We start from the raw sequence: 19898 nt of genomic DNA on the forward strand, positions 1-19898 counted from the left end.
GGCGGGCATGGTTCTCCCTTATTTTTACCCTCACAACAACACTGTGAGGTGGTTTAGTAGGGTTGCCAGATCTCTCTTCGCCACTAGCGAGAGGTTTTTGGGGAGGAGGCTGAGGAGGGCAGGGTTTGGGAGGGATAGGGACTTCAATGCCATAGATTCCAATTGCCAAGGCGGCCGTTTTCTCCAGGGGAACTGATCTCTATCAGCTGGAGAGCAGTTGTAATAGCAGGAGATCTCCAGCTAGTACCTGGAGGTTGGCAACCCTATGGTTTAGGCAGAGAGCACGGCCGGTCTGGTGTCACTCAGTCAAGATCCATGGCCAAGTGGTGATTTGAACCTGGCCTTCCCGGATCCTGTTTTGACGCTGTAACCACCCTGTCTCCACACCAGCGCTAATTCATGCGTACGTGGAGAAGGGCTCCAAAATCTCCCCGTGGGTGGATTTTTCAGTAGGGCGTGACGTAGGAACCACTGGGATGTTTTCTGTCCCAAGAAGTCCTGGGAATGGGCTGACCCCGTTTAGCGACCTTTGGAGGATGTGTACAAATTTCCCCCTGATCTTCTTCCCACATCTCCCCAGCTCCTCTTGCAGCGGTCCCCAGTAGCTCTCCGCGATGCCGCTCGGGAAAGGCTGGAAGAAAAAGGTCGAGGACATCTCCGCCGTCTACGACGTCAAAGAGAAGCTGGGCGCGTAAGTGAACAGAGGTCCGCAGGGAGACCGGTGTGGGCACTGCCGGTGCCCCTTGGCAGGGCTTAGGAGCTCCGTTGGCAGTCAAGGCCTTGCAGGACCCCCGCAGAGACCACCGCTTTGGTTTCGGAGCTCTCCTCCCCACCCCATCTCGGCCGATGCGCCTCTTTTCCACCCTGAAAGACTCTCTCGGGCTTGTTCTCCCTCACCCTGCATCAAAGCTGTGATTTCCCACCCCGTCTCAGCTTCAGTATTGGGCAACGGTGGTGGTGGTGCACGCATATTGGTGGTGCATGCATGCATGTTGGTGGTGGTGCACGCATGTTGGTGGTGGTGGTGCACACATGTTGGTGGTGGTGCACGCATGTTGTTGGTGCACGCGTGGTGGTGGTGCACGCATGTTGTTGTTGGTGCACGCATGTTGTTGTTGGTGCACGCATGGTGGTGGTGGTGCACGCATGCTGTTCAATACCGCAGCATGCACCAAAAAGGCTTTTCCTTGGGGGGAAAACAGGACAACATGTTGATGTGCGCCGTTGTGGCTTTTCTGGAGCCTGGCACACGGCCCCTTCGCCGATCCTCCCTGCCCTAGCCCCCCCCCAGATCTGTTCCCTAGGACTTTTCCAGCCTTCAGACCCCCCCCCCCAACTTTGGCAGACGTGTTCCCCTACAGATGCTGTTTTCTGCAGAGAAGCCCCGGGAATGCGGCAGCCTGATGCGCCTCATTTGCATGCTCTCCTCCCATTGGCCGAGGGGCGCTCCCAGACAGCTCTGACGCGCATGGGCCAAGAATAGCCCCAAAGTCCAGGGAATTTGGGGAAGGAAATGTCGCTAGCGGCGTAACCCTTTCCTGACCGAATCCACGAATCCCGATTTCTTCTTTGGAAGGAGGCAGGGTGTGGGATGAACTCCTGAAGCTGCCTTCTACTGAACCAGACCCTTGGTCCATCAAAGGCACCTAGTTGGGCCATTGTGTGAACAGACTGCTGGACTTGATGCGCCTTGGTCGGATCCGGCATGGCCTTTCTTATGTTCTTATAGAGGATGGGGTTATCCACGGCTACTGGTCCAAATGGATACTAGTCATGATGCACACCTATTCTCTCCAGGATCCGAGGAGCATTCCTATTATGTTGGGTTCTGTGGAATGCAAGCAGGATAAATGCTGCTGCAGTCGTCTTGCTTGTGGGCTTCCTAGAGGGACCTGCTTGGCCACGGTGTGAACAGACTGCTGGACTTGCTGGGCCTTGGTCTGATCCGGCATGGCCTTTCTTACGTTCTTATAGAGGATGGGGTTATCCATGGCTACTAGTCCAAATGGATACTAGTCATGATGCAGACCTATTCTCTCCAGGATCCGAGGAGCATGCCTATTATGTTAGGTTCTGTGGAATGCAAGCAGGATAAATGCTGCTGCAGTCGTCTTGCTGGTGGGCTTCCTGGAGGCACCAGGTTGGCCACTGTGTGAACTGACGGCTGGACTTGGTCTGATCCACAGCAGGGCTTTCCTTATGTTCTTATGGAGGATGGGGCTATCCACGGCTACTAGTCAAAATGGATACTAGTCATGATGCACAGCTATTCTCTCCAGGATCAGAGGAGCATGCCTATTATATTGGGTGCTTTGGAACACAGGCAGGATAGTGCTGCTGCAGTCGTCTTGCTTGTGGGCTTCCAAGAGCTGGACTTGCTGGGCCTTGGTCTGATCCGGCATGGCCTTTCTTATGAACTTAAGGTTCTGTAATTTCTACAGTTTGGTAACACTCGGATAATTTCTACTCCCCCCTCCCCAAGTATTTATTTGACATTCAGTGACGTTCAAACTAGCGTTTTTAAATATTTTCCGAGGAAGGGTGACCCTCAGTACTTTTTCCACACACGCAAAAAACGCTTCTTGAATCTTAAATAGCCACATGCTTTCTATTCCCCACGGTTTATTTTATTTTTCAGCCAGAGGGAAGAGCTCTGTGATTCTGAAAAGCTAGCTTGGTACTTTATGAATTTTAGTTTTATCTTTATAAAGGTATTACCCTACTTTCTAGATTTTTTTTTTTGTAATAACAAGGCCGCTTGCAAAATATTTTCCAATATTTTGTTTGACCTTCTGCCGCCTTTGTCTTTCAGAGGGGCTTTTTCCGAAGTGGTTCTGGCCCAGGAGCATGGGTCCCAGCGCCTGGTGGCGCTAAAGTGTATTCCTAAGAAAGCCCTGAGGGGCAAGGAAGCTGCAGTAGAAAATGAAATTGCAGTACTCAAAAAGTAAGTCAAGGTGTATGTCCTTTTCAGACTGTACACTGGAACGGTTTTCAGTAACCAGGATGCAGCCCCAAGTCACGTGAGAAAAATGGTCGGAAGGGTACCTCTGAGCATGCAGAGAGAGTTTTTGATTGAATAACCAGTCCTGCAGATCTGGGACTAGGGGACAGACTTTGGGGATGTGATTTCAATGCAGAGTTGAGCTCCCCCCGCCCCTGCAATGTGGAGTTAAACAGAGGTGGACCTATTGGGTCTGGGCAGAGCTACATAAGTAGGGTTGCCAACCTCCAGATGGTGGCTGGAGATCTCCCGCTGTTACAACTGATCTCCAGGTGACAGAAATCAGTTCCCCTGGAGAAAATGGCCGCTTTGGCAATTGGACCTTATGGCATTGAAGTCCCTCTCCTCCTCAAACCCCTCCCTCCTCAGGCTCTGCCCCCAAAATCTCCAGGTATTTCCCAACCTGGAGCTGGCAACGCTATGCATAAGAGGTTAAAGAGTGGGCTTGGAATCCTACAGTGTTATTTGTGCTTGTTCTAATGGTGTCCCCTCCCAGTTTTCTCTGTGAGCCAGATAAGACTCAAGAGCTGGACCGGCATCTGCAAACGCCAAGGCGGGGGCAGCTGCCGGGGCCCAGGGCTTCACACAAACACACGAAGCTGCCTTATACTGAACCAGACCCTTGGTCCATCCAAGTCTACTCAGACCGGCAGCAGCTCTCCAGGGTCTCAGGCTGAGGTCTTTCACATCACCTATTTGCCTGGTCCCTTTAACTGGAGATGCTGGGGATTGAACCTGGGACCTTCTGCATGCCAAGCAGAGGCTCTGCCACTGAGCCACGGCCCTCCCCAGGCTTCCAGGTCAGAGCCTTCCATCTCTGACTGACAATATCATTGATATTGCAGGATTCAGCATGAGAACATCGTGGCTCTGGAGGACATCTATGAGAGCCCCACTCATCTCTACCTGGCCATGCAGCTGTGAGTCACGGTTCTTTGCACTCTGAATGGGGCCTTGTTTTAACGTGGGGGTGGGGAGTACTCCCAAGGCTAGGAGCCAGCGTGGTGTAGTGGTTAAGAGCGGTGGTTTGGAGCAGTGGACTCTAATCTTGATTCCCCACTCCTCCACATGAGCGGCGGACGCTAATCTGCAGAACTGGGTTGGTTTCCCCGTTCCTGCATATGAAGCCATCTGGGTGACCTTGGGCTAGTCACAGTTTTCTCCGAACTCTCTCAGCTCCATCTACCTCACTGGGTGTCTGTTGTGGGGAGGGGAGGGGAAGGTGATTGTAAGCTAGTTTGATTCTCCCTTAAGTGGTAGAGAAAGTCGGCATATAAAAAACTTCTAATTTTTCTTCTCCTCTTCTTTTTCTTCTCTTCTTCTTCCCTACTTCTCTTCTTTTTCTTCATCTCTTCTTCTCTACCTCTCTTCTTCCTCTTCCTCTTCCTCCTCCTCCTCCTCCTCTGCTGCACAATAGTACAGTGGTACAATAGAGTAAAAGCCTGCCATGGAAATTTGCTGGGTGACCTTGGGCCAGTCACGTACCCACAGCCTACCCTACCCTACAGGGTTGTTGTGAGGACAAAATGGAAGAGAGGAAAATGATGTAAGCAACTTGGGTCCCTGCTGGGGAGAAAGGCAGGGAAGGAGGAGGAGGAGGAGGAGGAGAGCTGGTTTTTATATGACGACTTTCTCTACCACTTAAGGAAGCATCAAACTGGCTTACAATCGCCTTCCCTTCCCCTCCTCACAACAGACACCCTGTGAGGTAGGCGGGGCTGAGAGAGCTGTGACTAGCCCAAGGTCACCCAGCTGGCTTCATGTGTAGGAGTGGGGAAACAAATCCAATTCACCCGATTAGCCTCCGCCGCTCATGTGGAGGAGCGGGGAATCAAACCCGGTTCTCCAGATTAGAGTCCACCACTCCAAACCACGACACCACGCTGGTATAGTAAATAAATAAACAGAATTATGCAATACATTTAAAAGGAGCATGTTATCTCAGAGGAAGGCTGCATCCACTGAGGAAAGCCCAGAAAGGGCCTGCTGGATCCAGCCATCTAAAATCAAGATACCTTCAGCGTATGTAAAGCGTGGGTAGGCACTTAACATTTCCATGTGTTTTGGAGCGTGAGTGGATTTGTGCATTCAGGCTGCCTCCTTGGGAGCACGGCGAGCGTCCTACGAGAGAACGTTTTCGCGCTCGCTTCCGACCTCGGCTTGGTGCCGCTCCGCTATCCTTTGCTTCCATAGAAGCGTCGCTGCGAGCTTTCATTCCTTCGAACGGACATCCCGTTTCGATAATTGCGGAGCGTCCCCAAATTCTTATCAGGGGTGGTGGTGGCGGCGGTGGGGACAGAACCGGGGGCGGAGTAGCAGGCAGGGCATTCGAGAGCCAAAGAAGCACCGAATGTCACGTTGCGCAACGTCTGCGGTTCCGCCGGCATTGTGCAAAAACCGAGGCAGTGGCCTTAATTCACAATGTCCGTGGTTTTTGGAGCATAAATGAATTTGCAAGGATCTTAGCAGTGCCATTTAAATGAAAGATTTAAAGATGATTTCCCTGGTTTGGAGGAAACTGCTGGTTTTTATGAACTCTCCGTTTTGGGAAAGGTAGTAATGTTTAGAAGCTAAAATGACTAAACTGAGGCTATCGTATTTTGGTCACATTATGAGAAGACAAGAGTCACTGGAAAAGACAGTCATGCTAGGAAAAGTGGAAGGCAGCAGGAAAAGAGGAAGACCCGACAAGAGATGGATGGACTCAATAAAGGAAGCCACGGCCCTCAGTTTGCAAGATCTGAGCAAGGCTGTCAAAGATAGGACGTTTTGGAGGACTTTGATTCATAGGGTCGCCATAGAATCATAGAGATGGAAGGGACCACCAGGGGTCATCTAGTCCAACCCCCTGGACAATGCAGGAAATTCACAACTACCTCCCCCCTCCACACCCCCAGTGACACCTCCATGCCCAGAAGATGCCATGAGTTGGAAGCAACTTGAAGGCGCTAAACACATACACATAATATCATTTAACAACTTTTTTTTCACACAGCACAATGAGAGCCTGTGCAGTGTAGTGGTTAGAGCAGGGAGGGTGTCGAACTCACTAGTTACGAGGGCCAGATAGAACGTAAATGTCAAGGGTGGGGCTGGCTGCCTTGGCTCACGGGACGGATAAGAGCTCTCAAGGGCCCAGATCCGGCCCGTGGGCCTCATGTTTGACACCCCTGGGTTAGAGTGTTAGGCCAGGATCTGAGGTCGAATCCCCACTCAGGTTTGAATCCCCACTCAGCCATGGAAGCTTGCTGGGTGACCATGGGCCAGTCACGCACTCTCGGCCTGACCTACCTCGCAGGGTTGTTGTGAGGATAGAATGGAGGCGAGAAGAAGGATGTAAGCTGCTTTGGGCCCTCGTTGGGGAGAAAGGTGGGGCCTAAATTAAGTAAATAATAATAGCAATAAGATTAATAATTCCTGTGTAACATGAAACAAGATATTTAAAAATCTTCAAAATGAATGCCTCGTGTACCTAAAAAATACATTTTTGCCACATACTTCTTTTTTTTTTTTTTGAGGAAGAGGTTATTTTGGTTTTTTTCACATGAACAGATGAAGCTGCCATATACTGAATCAGACCCTGGGTCCATCCGTCAGTATTGTCTACTCAGACCGGCAGCGGCTCTCCATGGCTCTCAGGCAGGGGTCTTTCCCATCACCTACTTGCCTAGTCCCTTTAACTGGAGAGGCCGGGGATTGAACCTGGGGCCTTCTGCATGCCAAGCAGATGCGCTACCACTGACCCACGGCCCCTCTCCAGGGTCTCAGGCGGAGGTCTTTCACATCACCTACTTTCCTAGTCCCTTTTAACTAGAGAGGCCAGGGACTGAACCTGGGACCTTCTGCATGCCAAACAGATGCTCTGCCACTGAGCCACAGCTCCTCTCAATTCCCTTTCCCGTTTGAGGAAGGGCCTCGCAGCTAAATAATTTAACACTCTTGAGGGAAATCCAGGCTGCAAACCAGCTGTCTTTGGCCTGCAGCGTGACGGGCGGGGAGCTGTTCGACCGCATCATCGAGCGGGGCTACTACACGGAAAAGGATGCCAGCCTCTTGGTCCGGCAGGTGTTGGAAGCGGTGAATTACCTGCACAGCCTGGGTATCGTCCATCGAGATCTCAAGGTAAGAAGGCGAAGGGCTTCGGGATGTCCTAGGATCACACATGAAGCTGCCTTATACTGAATCAGACCCTCGGTCCATCCAAGTCAGTTTTGTCTACTCAGACTGGCAGCGGCTCTCCAGGGTCTCAGGCAGAGGGGTCTTTCCCATCACCTACTTGCCTGGTCCCTTTAACTGGAGATGCTGGGGATTGAACCTGGGACCTTCTGCATGCCAAGCAGAGGCTCTAACCCTGAGCCACAGCCCATCCCCTATCGATAGTAACACTTGAAGGAATCCCGCCAGATGACCAGGCAGACAGCCAAACAGGTGGAGCCTGTTCTCTGTTTATAGACATCTGGTTTTGAACAATAAAGCACATCTCTGTGTATCTGGGATACCTTCTGCGGGGCAGAGATCGCTGAGTTAGATTCAGATCTCTCACCATCTATGAAGGCGGTCTTTTGGGCTAAGCACTGTTTCGGTGCCTTGGTGACTTTGCTGTGATGATACGGGTTGAGTATTCCTTATCTGGACATCCGATATTCGGACATAGGAAATCCAGACTGGTCCGAAAACCAGACGGTTTGAGCCGGCTCACATGCATTACTCAGAGGCCCTCAGCAGCACTATTGATGGTTCAGTGTACACAGAATTATTAAAAATATTTTTTTAAAATTACACTCAGGCTATGTGAATAAATTATACATTATATGTATATATGTGTGTATGTGTGTGTATGTGTGTGTATGTATATATATATATATATATATATATATATATATATATATATATATACACACACACACACACACACACACACACACACAAATATACATACACACACAGACGCACATATACATACATATACATACATATATATACGTATGTATACATATATATATATATATACACACACACACACATATATACACATACGTACATGTATGTGTGTGTGTGTATATGTATGTATGTATGTATGTATGTATATGTATATACAAAAAGAGCCCCGTGGCGCAGAGTGGTAAGCTGCAGTACTGCAGTCAAAAGCTCTGCTCACAACCTGAGTTCGATCCCGACGGGAGTCAGTTTCAGATAGCCAGCTCAAGGTTGACTCAGCCAGCCATCCTTCCGAGGTGGGTAAAATGGGGGTAAAGGGAAGACGACTGGGGAAGGCACTGGCAAACCAGCCCGTAAAACGAAGTCTGCCTAGTAAACGTAGGGATGTGACGTCACCCCATGGGTCAGGAATGACTCGGTGCTTTCACAGGGGACTTTTACCTTTATACACACACTCACACACAAGCGAATGTTGTGTTTAGACGTGGGTCCCATCCCTAAGATATCTCATTATGTATATGCAAAAATTCCAAAAATATGGAAAGATCCAAAATATGGACCACTTCTGGTCCCAAGCAGTCCGGATAAGGGATTCTCAACCTGTTAAATTTCATCTGTGGACAGAGTTTGCCCTTGCAGGAATGGTGAAATTGAATCACTTGTGCACGTCCTTTTTAATTGTTCCTTTTATGCTTGTAGCCGATCCAAATTCATTGACCCGCTGTTTGTAAACAGGGAATGGCTTTCGTACGAGATCAGGACATCCTATCTTATACCCACAAATAATTGAATCAGTTGCAAGGTTCTTACAGTTAGCAATCATAGAATCATAGAGTTGGAAGGGACCACCAGGGTCATCTAGTCCAACCCCCGGCACAATGCAGGAAATTCACAACTACCTCCCCTCCCACACACACACCCAGTGACCCCTACACCATGCCCAGAAGATGGCCAAGGTGCCCTCCCTCTCATGATCTGCCCAAGGTCATAGAATCAGCATTGCTGACAGATGGCCATCTAGCCTCTGCTTCAAAACCTCCAGGGAAGGAGAGCCCACCACCTCCCGAGGAAGCCTGTTCCACCGAGGAACCGCTCTATCTGTCAGAAAATTCTTCCTAATGTCTAGACGGAAACTCTAGATATCATGAATGAGGCGTAGCTTTCCTCAATCACTGATTTGGGATGGCTTTATCCAATTTTATTTATTTGCACTCGGATTTATCCTAATGTATGTTCTTCCTTTTTATGTGCCAATGAAGGTGCGTGTTGTGTGTGTGAAATGGCCTGCTGCCCATCTACACCGCTGGTGGCTTTTGGAGCACGGGTCACGTGGGAGGGGTCTAATCCGTTTCATTTCCCAAACAGCCCGAGAACCTTCTCTACGCCACTCCATTTGAGGACGCCAAGATCATGATTACGGACTTCGGGCTGTCAAAGATTGAGGCCGATGGAATCATGGCCACGGCGTGTGGCACCCCTGGCTACGTGGGTGAGTACAGCGTGGGGTCACCATGAGGAGACTGGGGAAGGGGGGGCTTCTCTATGATAGCAAGGCAGCTTCATTGGTAAAGTCATAGAATCGTAGAATCCTAGAGTTGGAAGGGGCCATAGAGGCCATCTAGTCCAACCCCTGCTTTATGCAGGTTCAGACTAGAGCATCCCTGACAAGCACTTGCCAAGCCTCTGCTTAAAGACTTCCAGGGAGGGGGAGCTCACCACCTCCCTAGGTAGCCGATTCCACTGTTGAACAACTCTTACTGTAAAACATTTCCCCCTAATATCCAACCGGTACCTTTCCGCCCTCAATTTAAACCCATTGTTGTGGGTCCTGTCCTCTGCTGCCAACAGGAACAGCTCCCTGCCCTCCTCTAAGTGACAGCCGTTCATATACTGAAAGAGAGCCATCATGTCCCACCTCAACCTCCTCTTCTCCAGACTGAACATTCCCACATCCCTCAGCCTTTCCTCGTAGGGCTCGGTCTCCAGGCCCCTGATCATCCTCATCGCCCTCCTCTGCACCTGCTCCATTCTGTCCACATCCTTTTTGAAGTGAGGCCTCCAGGACGGCTCACGGGACTCCAGGTGCGGCCTGACCAATGCCGAGTACAGCGGAACTGTGACATCTTGCGATTTGGATGTTATGCCTCTGTCAATGCACCCCAAGATTGCATTAGGTTTTTTTGGTTGTTGCATCACACTGGCTGCTCATATTTAACTTATGGCCCACCCGTACCCCAAGATCTTGTTCACGCACACTGTTGCCCAGAAGTATATCCCCCATCCAGTGTGCAAGTCCCTCATTTCTGTAACCCAGGTGAAGAACTCCGGGTAGTACAAGCCTATCTTGGCGTCCTCAGATTATAAGGCCTTGTTGATGCGTAAGGTCTAAAAATGGCTGCGATAGCTACATGGAATTTGGTATTTGGAAGAATACCTTTGAAGAACAGATATTAAAGTTAAAAAGTGAGAGCCCGACCTTGGTTGGGAAAGGCTGGGGAGAAATCTAATAATGATAAACAAAGAGGGTGTGGTCAACATGCTTTTCTTGTGGGAGGTTTTGAAATCGGGACTCTGGACTAGATTGTCCTGTCATCCTACACGGAGTAAACCCCTTGACTTCAGTGGACTTGGAGGGGAATCCCATTGCTTACAATGACACTCTTTTGGTCTGATCCAGCAGGCTGTTCTTAAAACTGAAGTAGATGACACAGGCATCCCTGGGGAAGCCCACCAGCTTTGCAAAAGCACACGGACCAATGGGTTGGAATTAAATCAAAAGGGTTTCCATCTAGACATTGGGAAGAACTTTCTAGCAGTTACAGCGGTTCCTCAGTGGAACAGGCTTCCTCGGGAGGTGGTGAGCTCTCCTTCCCTGGAGGTTTTGAAGCGGAGGCTAGATGGCCGTCTGTCAGCCATGCTGATTCTATGACCTTAGGTAGATCATGAGAGGGAGGGCATCTTGTCCATCTTGTGGGCATGGAGGAAGGGTCACTGGGGGTGTGGAGGTAGTTGTGAATTTCCTGCATTGTGCATTGGGTTGGACTAGATGACCCTGGTGGTCCCTTCCAACTCTATGAGTCTATGGGCAAAGGGCAGGGGTCGCCGCCCGCCTTCCTCTCATTTCTTGACCTTTGTGTCCTCCACAGCCCCCGAGATCCTGGAGCAGAAACCCTACGGAAAAGCCGTGGACTCCTGGGCCCTCGGGGTCATCTCGTACATCTTGTGCGTATCTCCCCGCTCCCCTGGGTTAGAATTGGGAGGGCGCTCCCTTGCGTATTCACACCGAAACATGCGGCTTTCCCTCCACCTCGCAGGCTTTGCGGTTACCCCCCCTTCTACGACGAGAACGACTCCGAGCTCTTCAACCAGATTCTGAAAGCCGAATACGAGTTTGACTCCCCGTACTGGGATGACATCTCCGAGTCGGGTGAGCGGGGGCCAGGCTGGGGGTGAGACCCCAAAGAGAAGGGGGGTGCAAACATTCCTCTTTTTTTTTTTCTGGCTGCGGGAATTATTGCTTGGGGCAGAGAGCTTAACTTGGGAATTGGTTCTCCATCCTCTTGTAACCTCAGAGGCATTATTAGCCCTTTGAAACTCTGAATAATGACTAGTTTTACTCGAGAGCCATTTTGAGAAGGAAGGGGACGCATGGTCCTGATGTTATGTATGGCACGTTGTTGGGTTTTTTTTTTGGGGTGGGTGGGAGTTGTTTTGTTTCTTTAGACCTGAGGTTCCCAGACTTTTTGAGTCACGGAGCACTTTTCAGGAGGGAAATTCGTCACGGAGCACCAATTTCCACCTAGCACCTAGATACTAAACCGAATGACAGTAGTATTTTTCTTTCCAATCTCTTCATGGAGCACTAGGAGATGCTTCACGGAGCACCAAGTGCTCCGTGGAGCACAGTTTGGGAACCTCTGCCAGTGCAAATTAAGTGGCGAGTAGCTGTACTTTGGGGACTATTTATTTTTTTAATGCATTTATTAAAACATTAGTGTCCCGCCTTTCCTCCTGGAACCTCGGGAGATCCTCCATCTAATCGAGGCCTATGTCTTTGTCTCTGGCCAGCGAAAGATTTCATCCGGCATCTTCTAGAACGGGACCCCGAGAAACGGTTCACCTGCGAACAGGCCCTCCAGCATCCCTGGTAAGTCCCACCTGAGAGGAAGGTGTGTTTTGGTGAGAGCACATTAAAGAGTTTAACCCGCAGCTAGCATTCCCACTAGGAAGTGTCCTAGTGTATATTATTTTTAAGTGTATATTATTCAGTGTATATTATTTTCAGTGTATATTATTTTTAAGTAAAGACACAGACACAGGGATAATAAGTCCGTTGTATTTGCTTTTCATGAGTGGCGGTGTCCCTCTCGAATGCTGTGTTACTTGCTGTGTTCCTTAAGTTATATTTAGGGTTGCCAGTTCCGGGTTGGGAAATATCTGGAGTTTTTTGGGGGGGTAGAGCTTGGGGAGGGTGGGGTTTGGGGAGGGGAGGGACTTCAATGGGGTATAATGCCATAGAGTCCACCTTCCAAAGCAGCTGTTTTCGCCAGGTGAACTGATGTCTGTCACTTGGAACTGATCTCTGTCGCCTGGAGACCAGCTGTAATAGTGGGAGATCTCCAACTACCAGCATGGTGTAGCGGTTAAGAGTGATGGACTCTTTTTTAAAAAAAAAAAATTTCATTGTTTTCCTTCAATTAATACATCTATATAAAATCAGCATTTAACACTAAAAGTTAATAAAAATACTAAAAAATCTACAGTAAACATATGATTTCCCCTTCACTCTCTTCCATCTACAAATAAAATGTAAATACTTTTGTCGATCAAGCTAATCCCCATATTATTTAATGAATATATATTTACCATATCTTATCTTATTTTATCTAGTGTTATTCATTCAATACCTTAATATAATCATAATACAAAGTGTACAGGAGAGATTAAATCAAAAAATATCCTTTAAACAGTCCCATTAGAAATTGATTCTCACAATAAATTATCCACGCCTCCCATTCCCTCAAAAATTGTACATTGTCATTCAAGAGCGGTGGACTCTAATGTGAAGAACCAGGTTTGACTCCCCACTCCTCCACATGAGTGGCGGACTCTAATCTGGAGAACCGGGTTTGATTCCCCGCTCCTCCACATGAAGCCAGCTGGGTGACCTTGGGCTAGTCGCAGTTCTCTCCGAACTCTCTCAGCCCCACCTACCTCGCAAGGTGTCTGTTGTGCGGGGAGGAAGGGAAGGAGATTGCAAGCTGCTTTGATTCTCCTTAAAAGGTAGAGAAAGTCGGCATGCAAACACTCTTCTTCTTCCTCTTCTTCTACCTCCTGGAGTTTGGCAACCTTAATTGCATGTTCTGTGAAGACATGTGCAGTAAAGCCTCAAGACTTGGTGGTTTTTTTTAAATTAAAGCAAAATAGCTTCACAGGGGGCCAGTTTTGAGAGGGGAAGCCGGGGAGATGAACGCTTCCCTTCTTCCCTGACAGAACAGTCGCCACTCCAAATTCCCCTCACTTCCGCCAACAAGGTCAAACGCGCATTTTGAACCTGGCAAGGGAAGTGCTACTTGTGTGTGTGTATGTGTGTGTCATTCGAGAAGGTAAAATCTCCCCTCCAGCTCCATCTCCTCCTTCCTCTTCTTCTTTTACAAAGGCTTCAGGCTCCTGTACGTGCATTACTGTACTTAGTCCCTAAGAGGAGGGGGAGCATCACATTGCATCGCCTAGTCCTCTGACTGTTCCCGGGTTGCGCTCTGCTGGGAGTTCAGGCGCCGCCGGCAGACCTAATTTTAAACACTCCGCTCGGTTTCGGGAAAACAGTCCTACCTGGAGTGAACTGTGTGGCGAGACAGCAGCTGCGTTACCATGCCAGCAAATCACTCCACTCTGGGCCTCCTGTCTGGTCGTTTCGATGCCTATATCTTCTTGGTGCTTTATGGCCGTTTTTGCAGGGGAATTTTGTGTTTGGTTTGCTGCACAGTTTTCTGATCCGAGTTTTCAGACATCACATGCATGAGGGCTTCCCCCTCCTCCGAAGAAATCCCAGGAGTACCTTGTGATTAATTATGCATCCCCAGTGAATCACAGCTTCTGGGTCCCCCTGAAAATGCAGCCTTGTTGCAGTTTACTTGGGGGGGGGGGGTCAGCTCTGAAAGGGACTCTGCGCCCTGTCTATGCATGGGCTTTTGCAAAGCTTGGTATTCCTCCTTTCTTCAACAGCTCCCTGCCAGGAGCTGCCTTCCAGCCTCTCTTTGGTTGGCGTCTTCCTGCACATTTCATGAAGGTTTCACTCCCAGCGTGGTGTAGTGGTTAAGAGCGGTGGTTTGGAGTAGTGGACTCTGATCTGGAGAACCAGGTTTGATTTCCCCACTCCTCCACATGAGCGGCGGAGGCTAATCTGCTGAACTGGATTTGTTTCCCCACTCCTACACACAAATCCAGCTGGGTGACCTTGGGCGAGTCGCACTCTCTCATCCCCACCTACCTCCCAGGGTGTCTGTTGTGGGGAGGGGAAAGGAAGGTGATTGTAAGCCGGTTTGAGTCTCTCTTAAGTGGCAGAGAAAGTCAGCATATAAAAAACCTCTTCTTCTTCTTCATCATCATCATCATCTTCTTCTTCTTCTTCCGCCTTCCTCCTCACTTTTTTTGAGGGAAGGGGTTGGATGGAAGGGACAGACATGTGGGAGGGAGAAGCCAGAATGGGCGTAGGGAGAGAAACCCCCCAGGACTATGCATGGAAATGGGGATTTGCCTTGCTCTTGCCTCGAAGCAGAATTTAAATTAGTTATAAAACAGCACCCTAGAACTGCGGGGAAAGAATGAGGCGGGAGCGAAGTGACATCTAAAAGTGGGTAGGATCATGAATAATGCAAAGGCAGGCTCGAAGCGGTCCAGCAGGGATCGCGAGCAAAATACCCTTGCATAAATGGCCTATGTGTTTACTGTGGAAATCCCATAACGTCGTGACTTTCGCCCGGAAATAGCAAGCTCTTGTGAGTTATGCATCAGTTCTGCCAGATCAGCCCCTTCAGGAGCCTGATGAAAAATATTGCCTCTGCCTGTTCTGTATCTCTTAGGATCTCTGGAGACACGGCCCTGGAAAAAGATATCCACGGCTCCGTGTGTGAGCAGATTCAGAAGAACTTTGCTCGCAGTCAGTGGAAGGTAAGGGGGGGGGACATTTGCTTGCAGGCGGGTGGGATTCTTCATTCCTTCTGAAATACTTTGGGTGGGGGGTAAAAAGAGAAAAAAGAGAGGCGTTAGGGCTCAAGTACGCTTGGAAACGATGCCCTCATGGCAGGGAGGCCACACGCGTGAGACGAAGGAGCGGATTTTTGCTCGCTCTGTGCATGTCCAGAAGCCATTACTAAGATTACATTGCTCGGGCTCTGTTTATGTACTGCCAGCGTAGTGTGGTGGTTAAGAGCGGTGGTTTGGAGCAGGGCAGTCTGATCTGGAGAACCGGGTTTGATTCCCCACTCCTCCACATGAGCGGCGGAGGCTAATCTGGTGAGCCGGGTTGGTTTCCCCACTCCTCCACACGAAGCCAGCTGGGTGACCTTGGGCTAGTCACAGCTCTCTCAGCCCCACCTACTTGACAGGGTGTCTGTTGTGGGGAGGGAAAGGTGATTGTAAGCCGGTTTGGAGTCTCCCTTAAGTGGCAGAGAAATTTGGCATATAAAAACCAACTCTTCTTCTTCTGCCTCTTCCCCCTGCCTCCGAAAGCGGGCAGGTGAACGAAGGTTATGCTTGTAGCATAAACAAGACTGAGGAAAAGCAGCAAACCAGTTGGTACCAGTAGAGAGGGGAAGTGGCGATCAGGATTGCCAGGTTTGGGTTTGCTTTGGTCCAGCTCTAGCCACATGGCAAAGTCAGCAGGAAAGGCGAGAAAAACCTGAGCAGCTACATTTCTACATGCCACAGCCTCCCCCCTCCCCCACCCCGGCCACTTTGGATTTTTAAATTATTTGCTGCTTCTGGATACCCAAAGCCCAGGAAGGTGTTTTTATTTTATTTTCTGTTATTTCATTTAGAACAATTTAATGCCACCTCTCCAAAAACCTGCCCACGGTGGCTTGCAAAATAAAAAGCACAAACGTTAAAAGAGAGATTAAAATCCTGCATTAAAAAACCCAGCACAGCACACAAACGTGGACCATAAAAACAGGCCACCAATAGCTTAAAACAGTTTCCAGACTAAAACCATAGAATCATAGAGTTGGAAGGGACCACCAGGGTCATCTAGTCCAACCCCCCTGCACAATGCAGGGAATTCACAACTACCTCTTCCCCACACCCGCAGTGACCCCTACTCGATGCCTAGAAGATGGCCAAGGTGCCCTCCCTCTCGTGATCTGCCTAAGGTCATAGAATCAGCATGGCTGACAGATGGCCATCTAGCCTCTGCTTCAAAACCTCCAGGGAAGGAGAGCTCACCACCTCCCGAGGAAGCCTGTTCCACTGAGGAACCGCTCTAACGGTTAGAAAATTCTTCCTAATGTCTAGACGGAAACTCTTTTGATTTAATTTCGACCCGTTGGTTCTGGTCCGACCTTCCGGGGCAACAGAAAACAATTCGGCACCCTCCTCTCAATGACAGCCCTTCAAGTACTTGAAGATGGTTATCATATCCCCTCTCAGTCTTCTCCTCTTCGGGCTAAACATGCCCAGCTCAGCTCCTTCAACCTTTCCTCATAGGACTTGGTTTCCTCATAGGACTTGGTCCCCCCCTTCTCATCCAGGGCCGTAGGTGTCTTCAGCGGCATTGGCACCTCTGCCCTGAACAACCACGCCATCCACTGTCAGCGAGCAGGTGGCTGGAGCCACGGCAGAGCGGCGTCTTTGCCGCTTCCCTGGCGTGACCCCGTTCCCTTTTCCTTCTGGTTCTTGCAGCGAGCGTTCAACGCCACGTCTTTCCTGCGCCACATCACCAAGCTGGGGCCGGGCGCGGAGGGCGAGGAAATCGGAGAGGCAACGTCCGGGGGAGAGCATGGGAAATGGTGACCGGAGAGGTGGGTATTAGAAAGGTGTCGTCGGCTGGGGCTACGGAGAGCGGGATTGCCACCCCTTCTGCCCACCCAAATGGTGCCCTGTCCTGCAGAAAGAAAGCAGGTGGAGATTTTCTCGGTTAGGAAATCAAGAGAGGGAGGGAAACCCTCTGACTGTTTAATAGGAGCGGGGCCGGAGAGAAAAAGAAAAGTTGGCCGACTTGGGTTTGTTCTCGAGAGGGTCCATTGGTTTAAAGTGCGAACACCACTTCTATTGGCAAAGTGGGTGTGTGTGGGATTTTTGGCCAATTCTCCTCTTCTGCTGTGAACCTCCACTTTACCCCCATTTTTTTAGGGAGGGTCCCTTGTCCCTCCATGAGCAGAATGGGGGGGGCGGTTTGGGGGGCTGCAGTGAGAGAGGAGGAAGTTAAGAGCGGTGGTTTGGAGCAGTGGAGGCTAATCTGGTCAATGGGGTTGGCTTCCCCACTCCTATGCATGAAGCCAGCTGGATGACCTTGGGCTAGTCACAGCTCTCTCAGCCCCACCTACCTCACAGGGAGGTTGTTGTGGGGAGGGGGAGGGAAGGTGATTGTAAGCCATTTTGATTCTTCCTTAAGTGGTAGAGAAAGTCGTCATATAAAAACCAACTCTTCTTCTCTTCATTTTCTTCTCTTCTTCTCTACGTCTTCTCTTCTTTTTCTTCTTTTCTTCATCTCTTCTATACTTCTCTTTTTCCTCTTTTCTTCTTCTCTTTTTTAATTCTTCCCTACTTCTCTTCTTTTCTTCACCTCTTCTGCTTTACTTTTCTTCTTTTTCTTCTTCTCTACTTCTTCTCTTCTTTTGCTTCTTTTCTTCATCTCTACTTCTTTTTCTTCTTTTCTTCATCCTTCACTACTTCTCTTCTTTTTCTTCTTCTCTTCTTTTGCTTCTTTTCTTCATCTCTACTTCTTTTTCTTCTTTTCTTCATCCTTCACTACTTCTCTTCTTTTTCTTCTTCTCTTCTTTGGCTTCTTTTCTTCATCTCTTCTCCACTTCTTCTCCTTCTCCTTGCCCTCCGCAGGTACCCGAAGAGCCTGGGCCGCTGCCCTTTTGCATGAGCTACCCTCCTGCATGCGGCTTCACAGCCACGACGCTGCGCCAGCCCCCTCGTCCAAGGAGGGGTGTCTCCTTTCATTTCCTCCGCCTCCTTCTGGGGACATCTCTGGCCCGAGAGGCTCAAGAGTTTAACCGGAGTCCGTCACTTGCCAGTCTGCTCGTGGAGGGGCCCAAAACCACTCCGCCGAGGACCGAAGTCCGATTCCCCTCGAGGCTGGGGAACCCGTCACAACCTTGCTGTGTTAACTCACCCCACTTCAACCCATGTCAGCTGCAGAGGCCAGTAGAGAGCTGAGTCGGGAACGCGGGTTTGTGGCGGGGAGGCTAGAGTGTCTCCCTCTGTAAGCCGGAGGGATCGTTCAAAAATGGATCCGAGACCGTCTTTCTCCTCCCCCGTGAGAATTTTTTTCAAAAACGGTAGCCGCAAGATGGAGTGAAGCCAGTAGGGATGTAGAATCCCCCTAAGAAGCTCGAGAGGCATGTGGGAATGGGGGGATCGGGAAGAGTCAGGGACGAACGGCGGTCGGTAAAGCTGAGGGGTCCTCCCGTCTTTGTTTGCGAGAGGTCGCTGGGCCAGAATGAAGGCGCAGTTGGCTAGTCAATCCCGGGGAGTTCAGGATTTGAGACTCGGAAGGCGGTGTGGTTGGGTTTTGCTGAACTCCCTGTGGGTGAAGACAGGGGTAATGTTTAAAAAGTGGCGGAGGTGGTTTGGTAGCACGGTCGCCGCTTTCCAGACAAATATATTCCCCCCTTCCCTTCTGGAGTAAGTGTTGGAGAAGAAACAGTTTCCAAGCTCCCACTGGGGTTCTTCCTGAACCCGGGAAGGATGAGCACCTCTTGGCTAGCGCCAGTGCCGTTTCCAACTCCCTTCCCAATTCTGAAGCAGGCTTACGGTTATTCTAAAAAATGTTTGTGAAGGTGGGTTTTTTTTTTCTTTGAGGGGAAGGGAAAGGTGAAGGAAGGGTGCAGGGAAGCATAAACACACGTTTACTGCAGTAAGCTGCAACAAAAAAAACCCCAAAGGGGGTTTGAGGTGTGGGGCAAGATTGTGAGGTTATGCATCTCTTTGGTACAGGAAGCCGTTATCTCGCCTTGCGTTTGTCTCGCTTCTACACATAAGTGTTATGTAAATATCAAACCTTGAGTTCACACCGTGGGTAAAGAATGTGCCGTGATTGCTCTTGGGATGCTGCGGTTTGTCTTCACCGTCCATTTGTATTTTTATTTTTGTCGGTAGCTAGGCCACGTTAGACAAAGTCTGATCAGAACTGTAGAGAAAGAGAGAGCCGGCTGGGTGCTGTTTGGAGCAGGCGCTTCCTGCTAGGCGGAACAGGGGTGTGGACCGGGCTCAGCGGTAGAACATCTGTTCGGCACGCGGAAGGTCCCAGGTCCAATCCCTGGCATCTCCAGTTAAAAAGTCAGGTAGCCGGTGATGTGAAAGACCTCCGCCGCAGACCCCGGAGAGCCGCTGCCGGCCTGAGCAGACGATACTGACCTTGATGGACCAAAGAGTCTGATTCAGTAGGGGAAGGGCCGTGGCTCAGTGGCAGAGCCTCTGCTCGGCATGCGGAAAGTCCCAGGTTCAATCCCTGGCATCTCCAGTCAAAAGGACCAGGCAGTAGGTGATGTGAAAGCCCTCCGCCTGAGACCCTGGAGAGCCGCTGCCCGTCTGAGCAGACAATACTGACCTGGATGCACCAAGGGTCTGACTCAGTCGGCAGCAGCTGCGTGGGAACAAGCTCTGTTTTGAGGGTCAGATCTGCCGCCACTACCTCCTCCTCCCCCTAGTAGAAGTGACCCGGCCTCTAGGGCGCAAGGCCTGTGTCCCTCTGAGCGGGATCCAGAGTTCCTCCATCTCGGAGCAGGCTGAC

At 50.0% G+C, this 19898-nt stretch overlaps 1 protein-coding gene across 1 annotated transcript; it reads left to right on the plus strand.

Annotated features, from left to right (window-relative positions):
• Positions 1-594: 594 nt before the first annotated feature.
• PNCK (pregnancy up-regulated nonubiquitous CaM kinase) lies at positions 595-18150 on the plus strand. The gene is made up of 11 exons (XM_056858495.1): positions 595-691; positions 2813-2944; positions 3847-3921; positions 6985-7123; positions 9305-9428; positions 11086-11161; positions 11254-11366; positions 12008-12086; positions 15022-15109; positions 16838-16956; positions 17993-18150. The coding sequence occupies exons 1-10, from the start codon at positions 615-617 to the stop codon at positions 16946-16948; spliced, it is 1014 nt and encodes a 337-aa protein (XP_056714473.1). The 5' UTR covers positions 595-614; the 3' UTR covers positions 16949-16956; positions 17993-18150.
• Positions 18151-19898: the final 1748 nt, after the last annotated feature.

This window comes from Euleptes europaea, chromosome 1, assembly GCF_029931775.1.
Source record: "Euleptes europaea isolate rEulEur1 chromosome 1, rEulEur1.hap1, whole genome shotgun sequence".
Taxonomy (NCBI): domain Eukaryota; kingdom Metazoa; phylum Chordata; class Lepidosauria; order Squamata; family Sphaerodactylidae; genus Euleptes; species Euleptes europaea.

Coding starts and splice junctions, on each gene's coding strand:
- PNCK (XM_056858495.1), top strand. CDS start 615: ATGCCGCTCGGGAAAGGCTGGAAGAAAAAGGTCGAGGACATCTCCGCC. Junction 692..2,812: donor GTCAAAGAGAAGCTGGGCGC/GTAAGTGAACAG, acceptor TTTGTCTTTCAG/AGGGGCTTTTTCCGAAGTGG. Junction 3,922..6,984: donor CTCTACCTGGCCATGCAGCT/GTGAGTCACGGT, acceptor TTTGGCCTGCAG/CGTGACGGGCGGGGAGCTGT.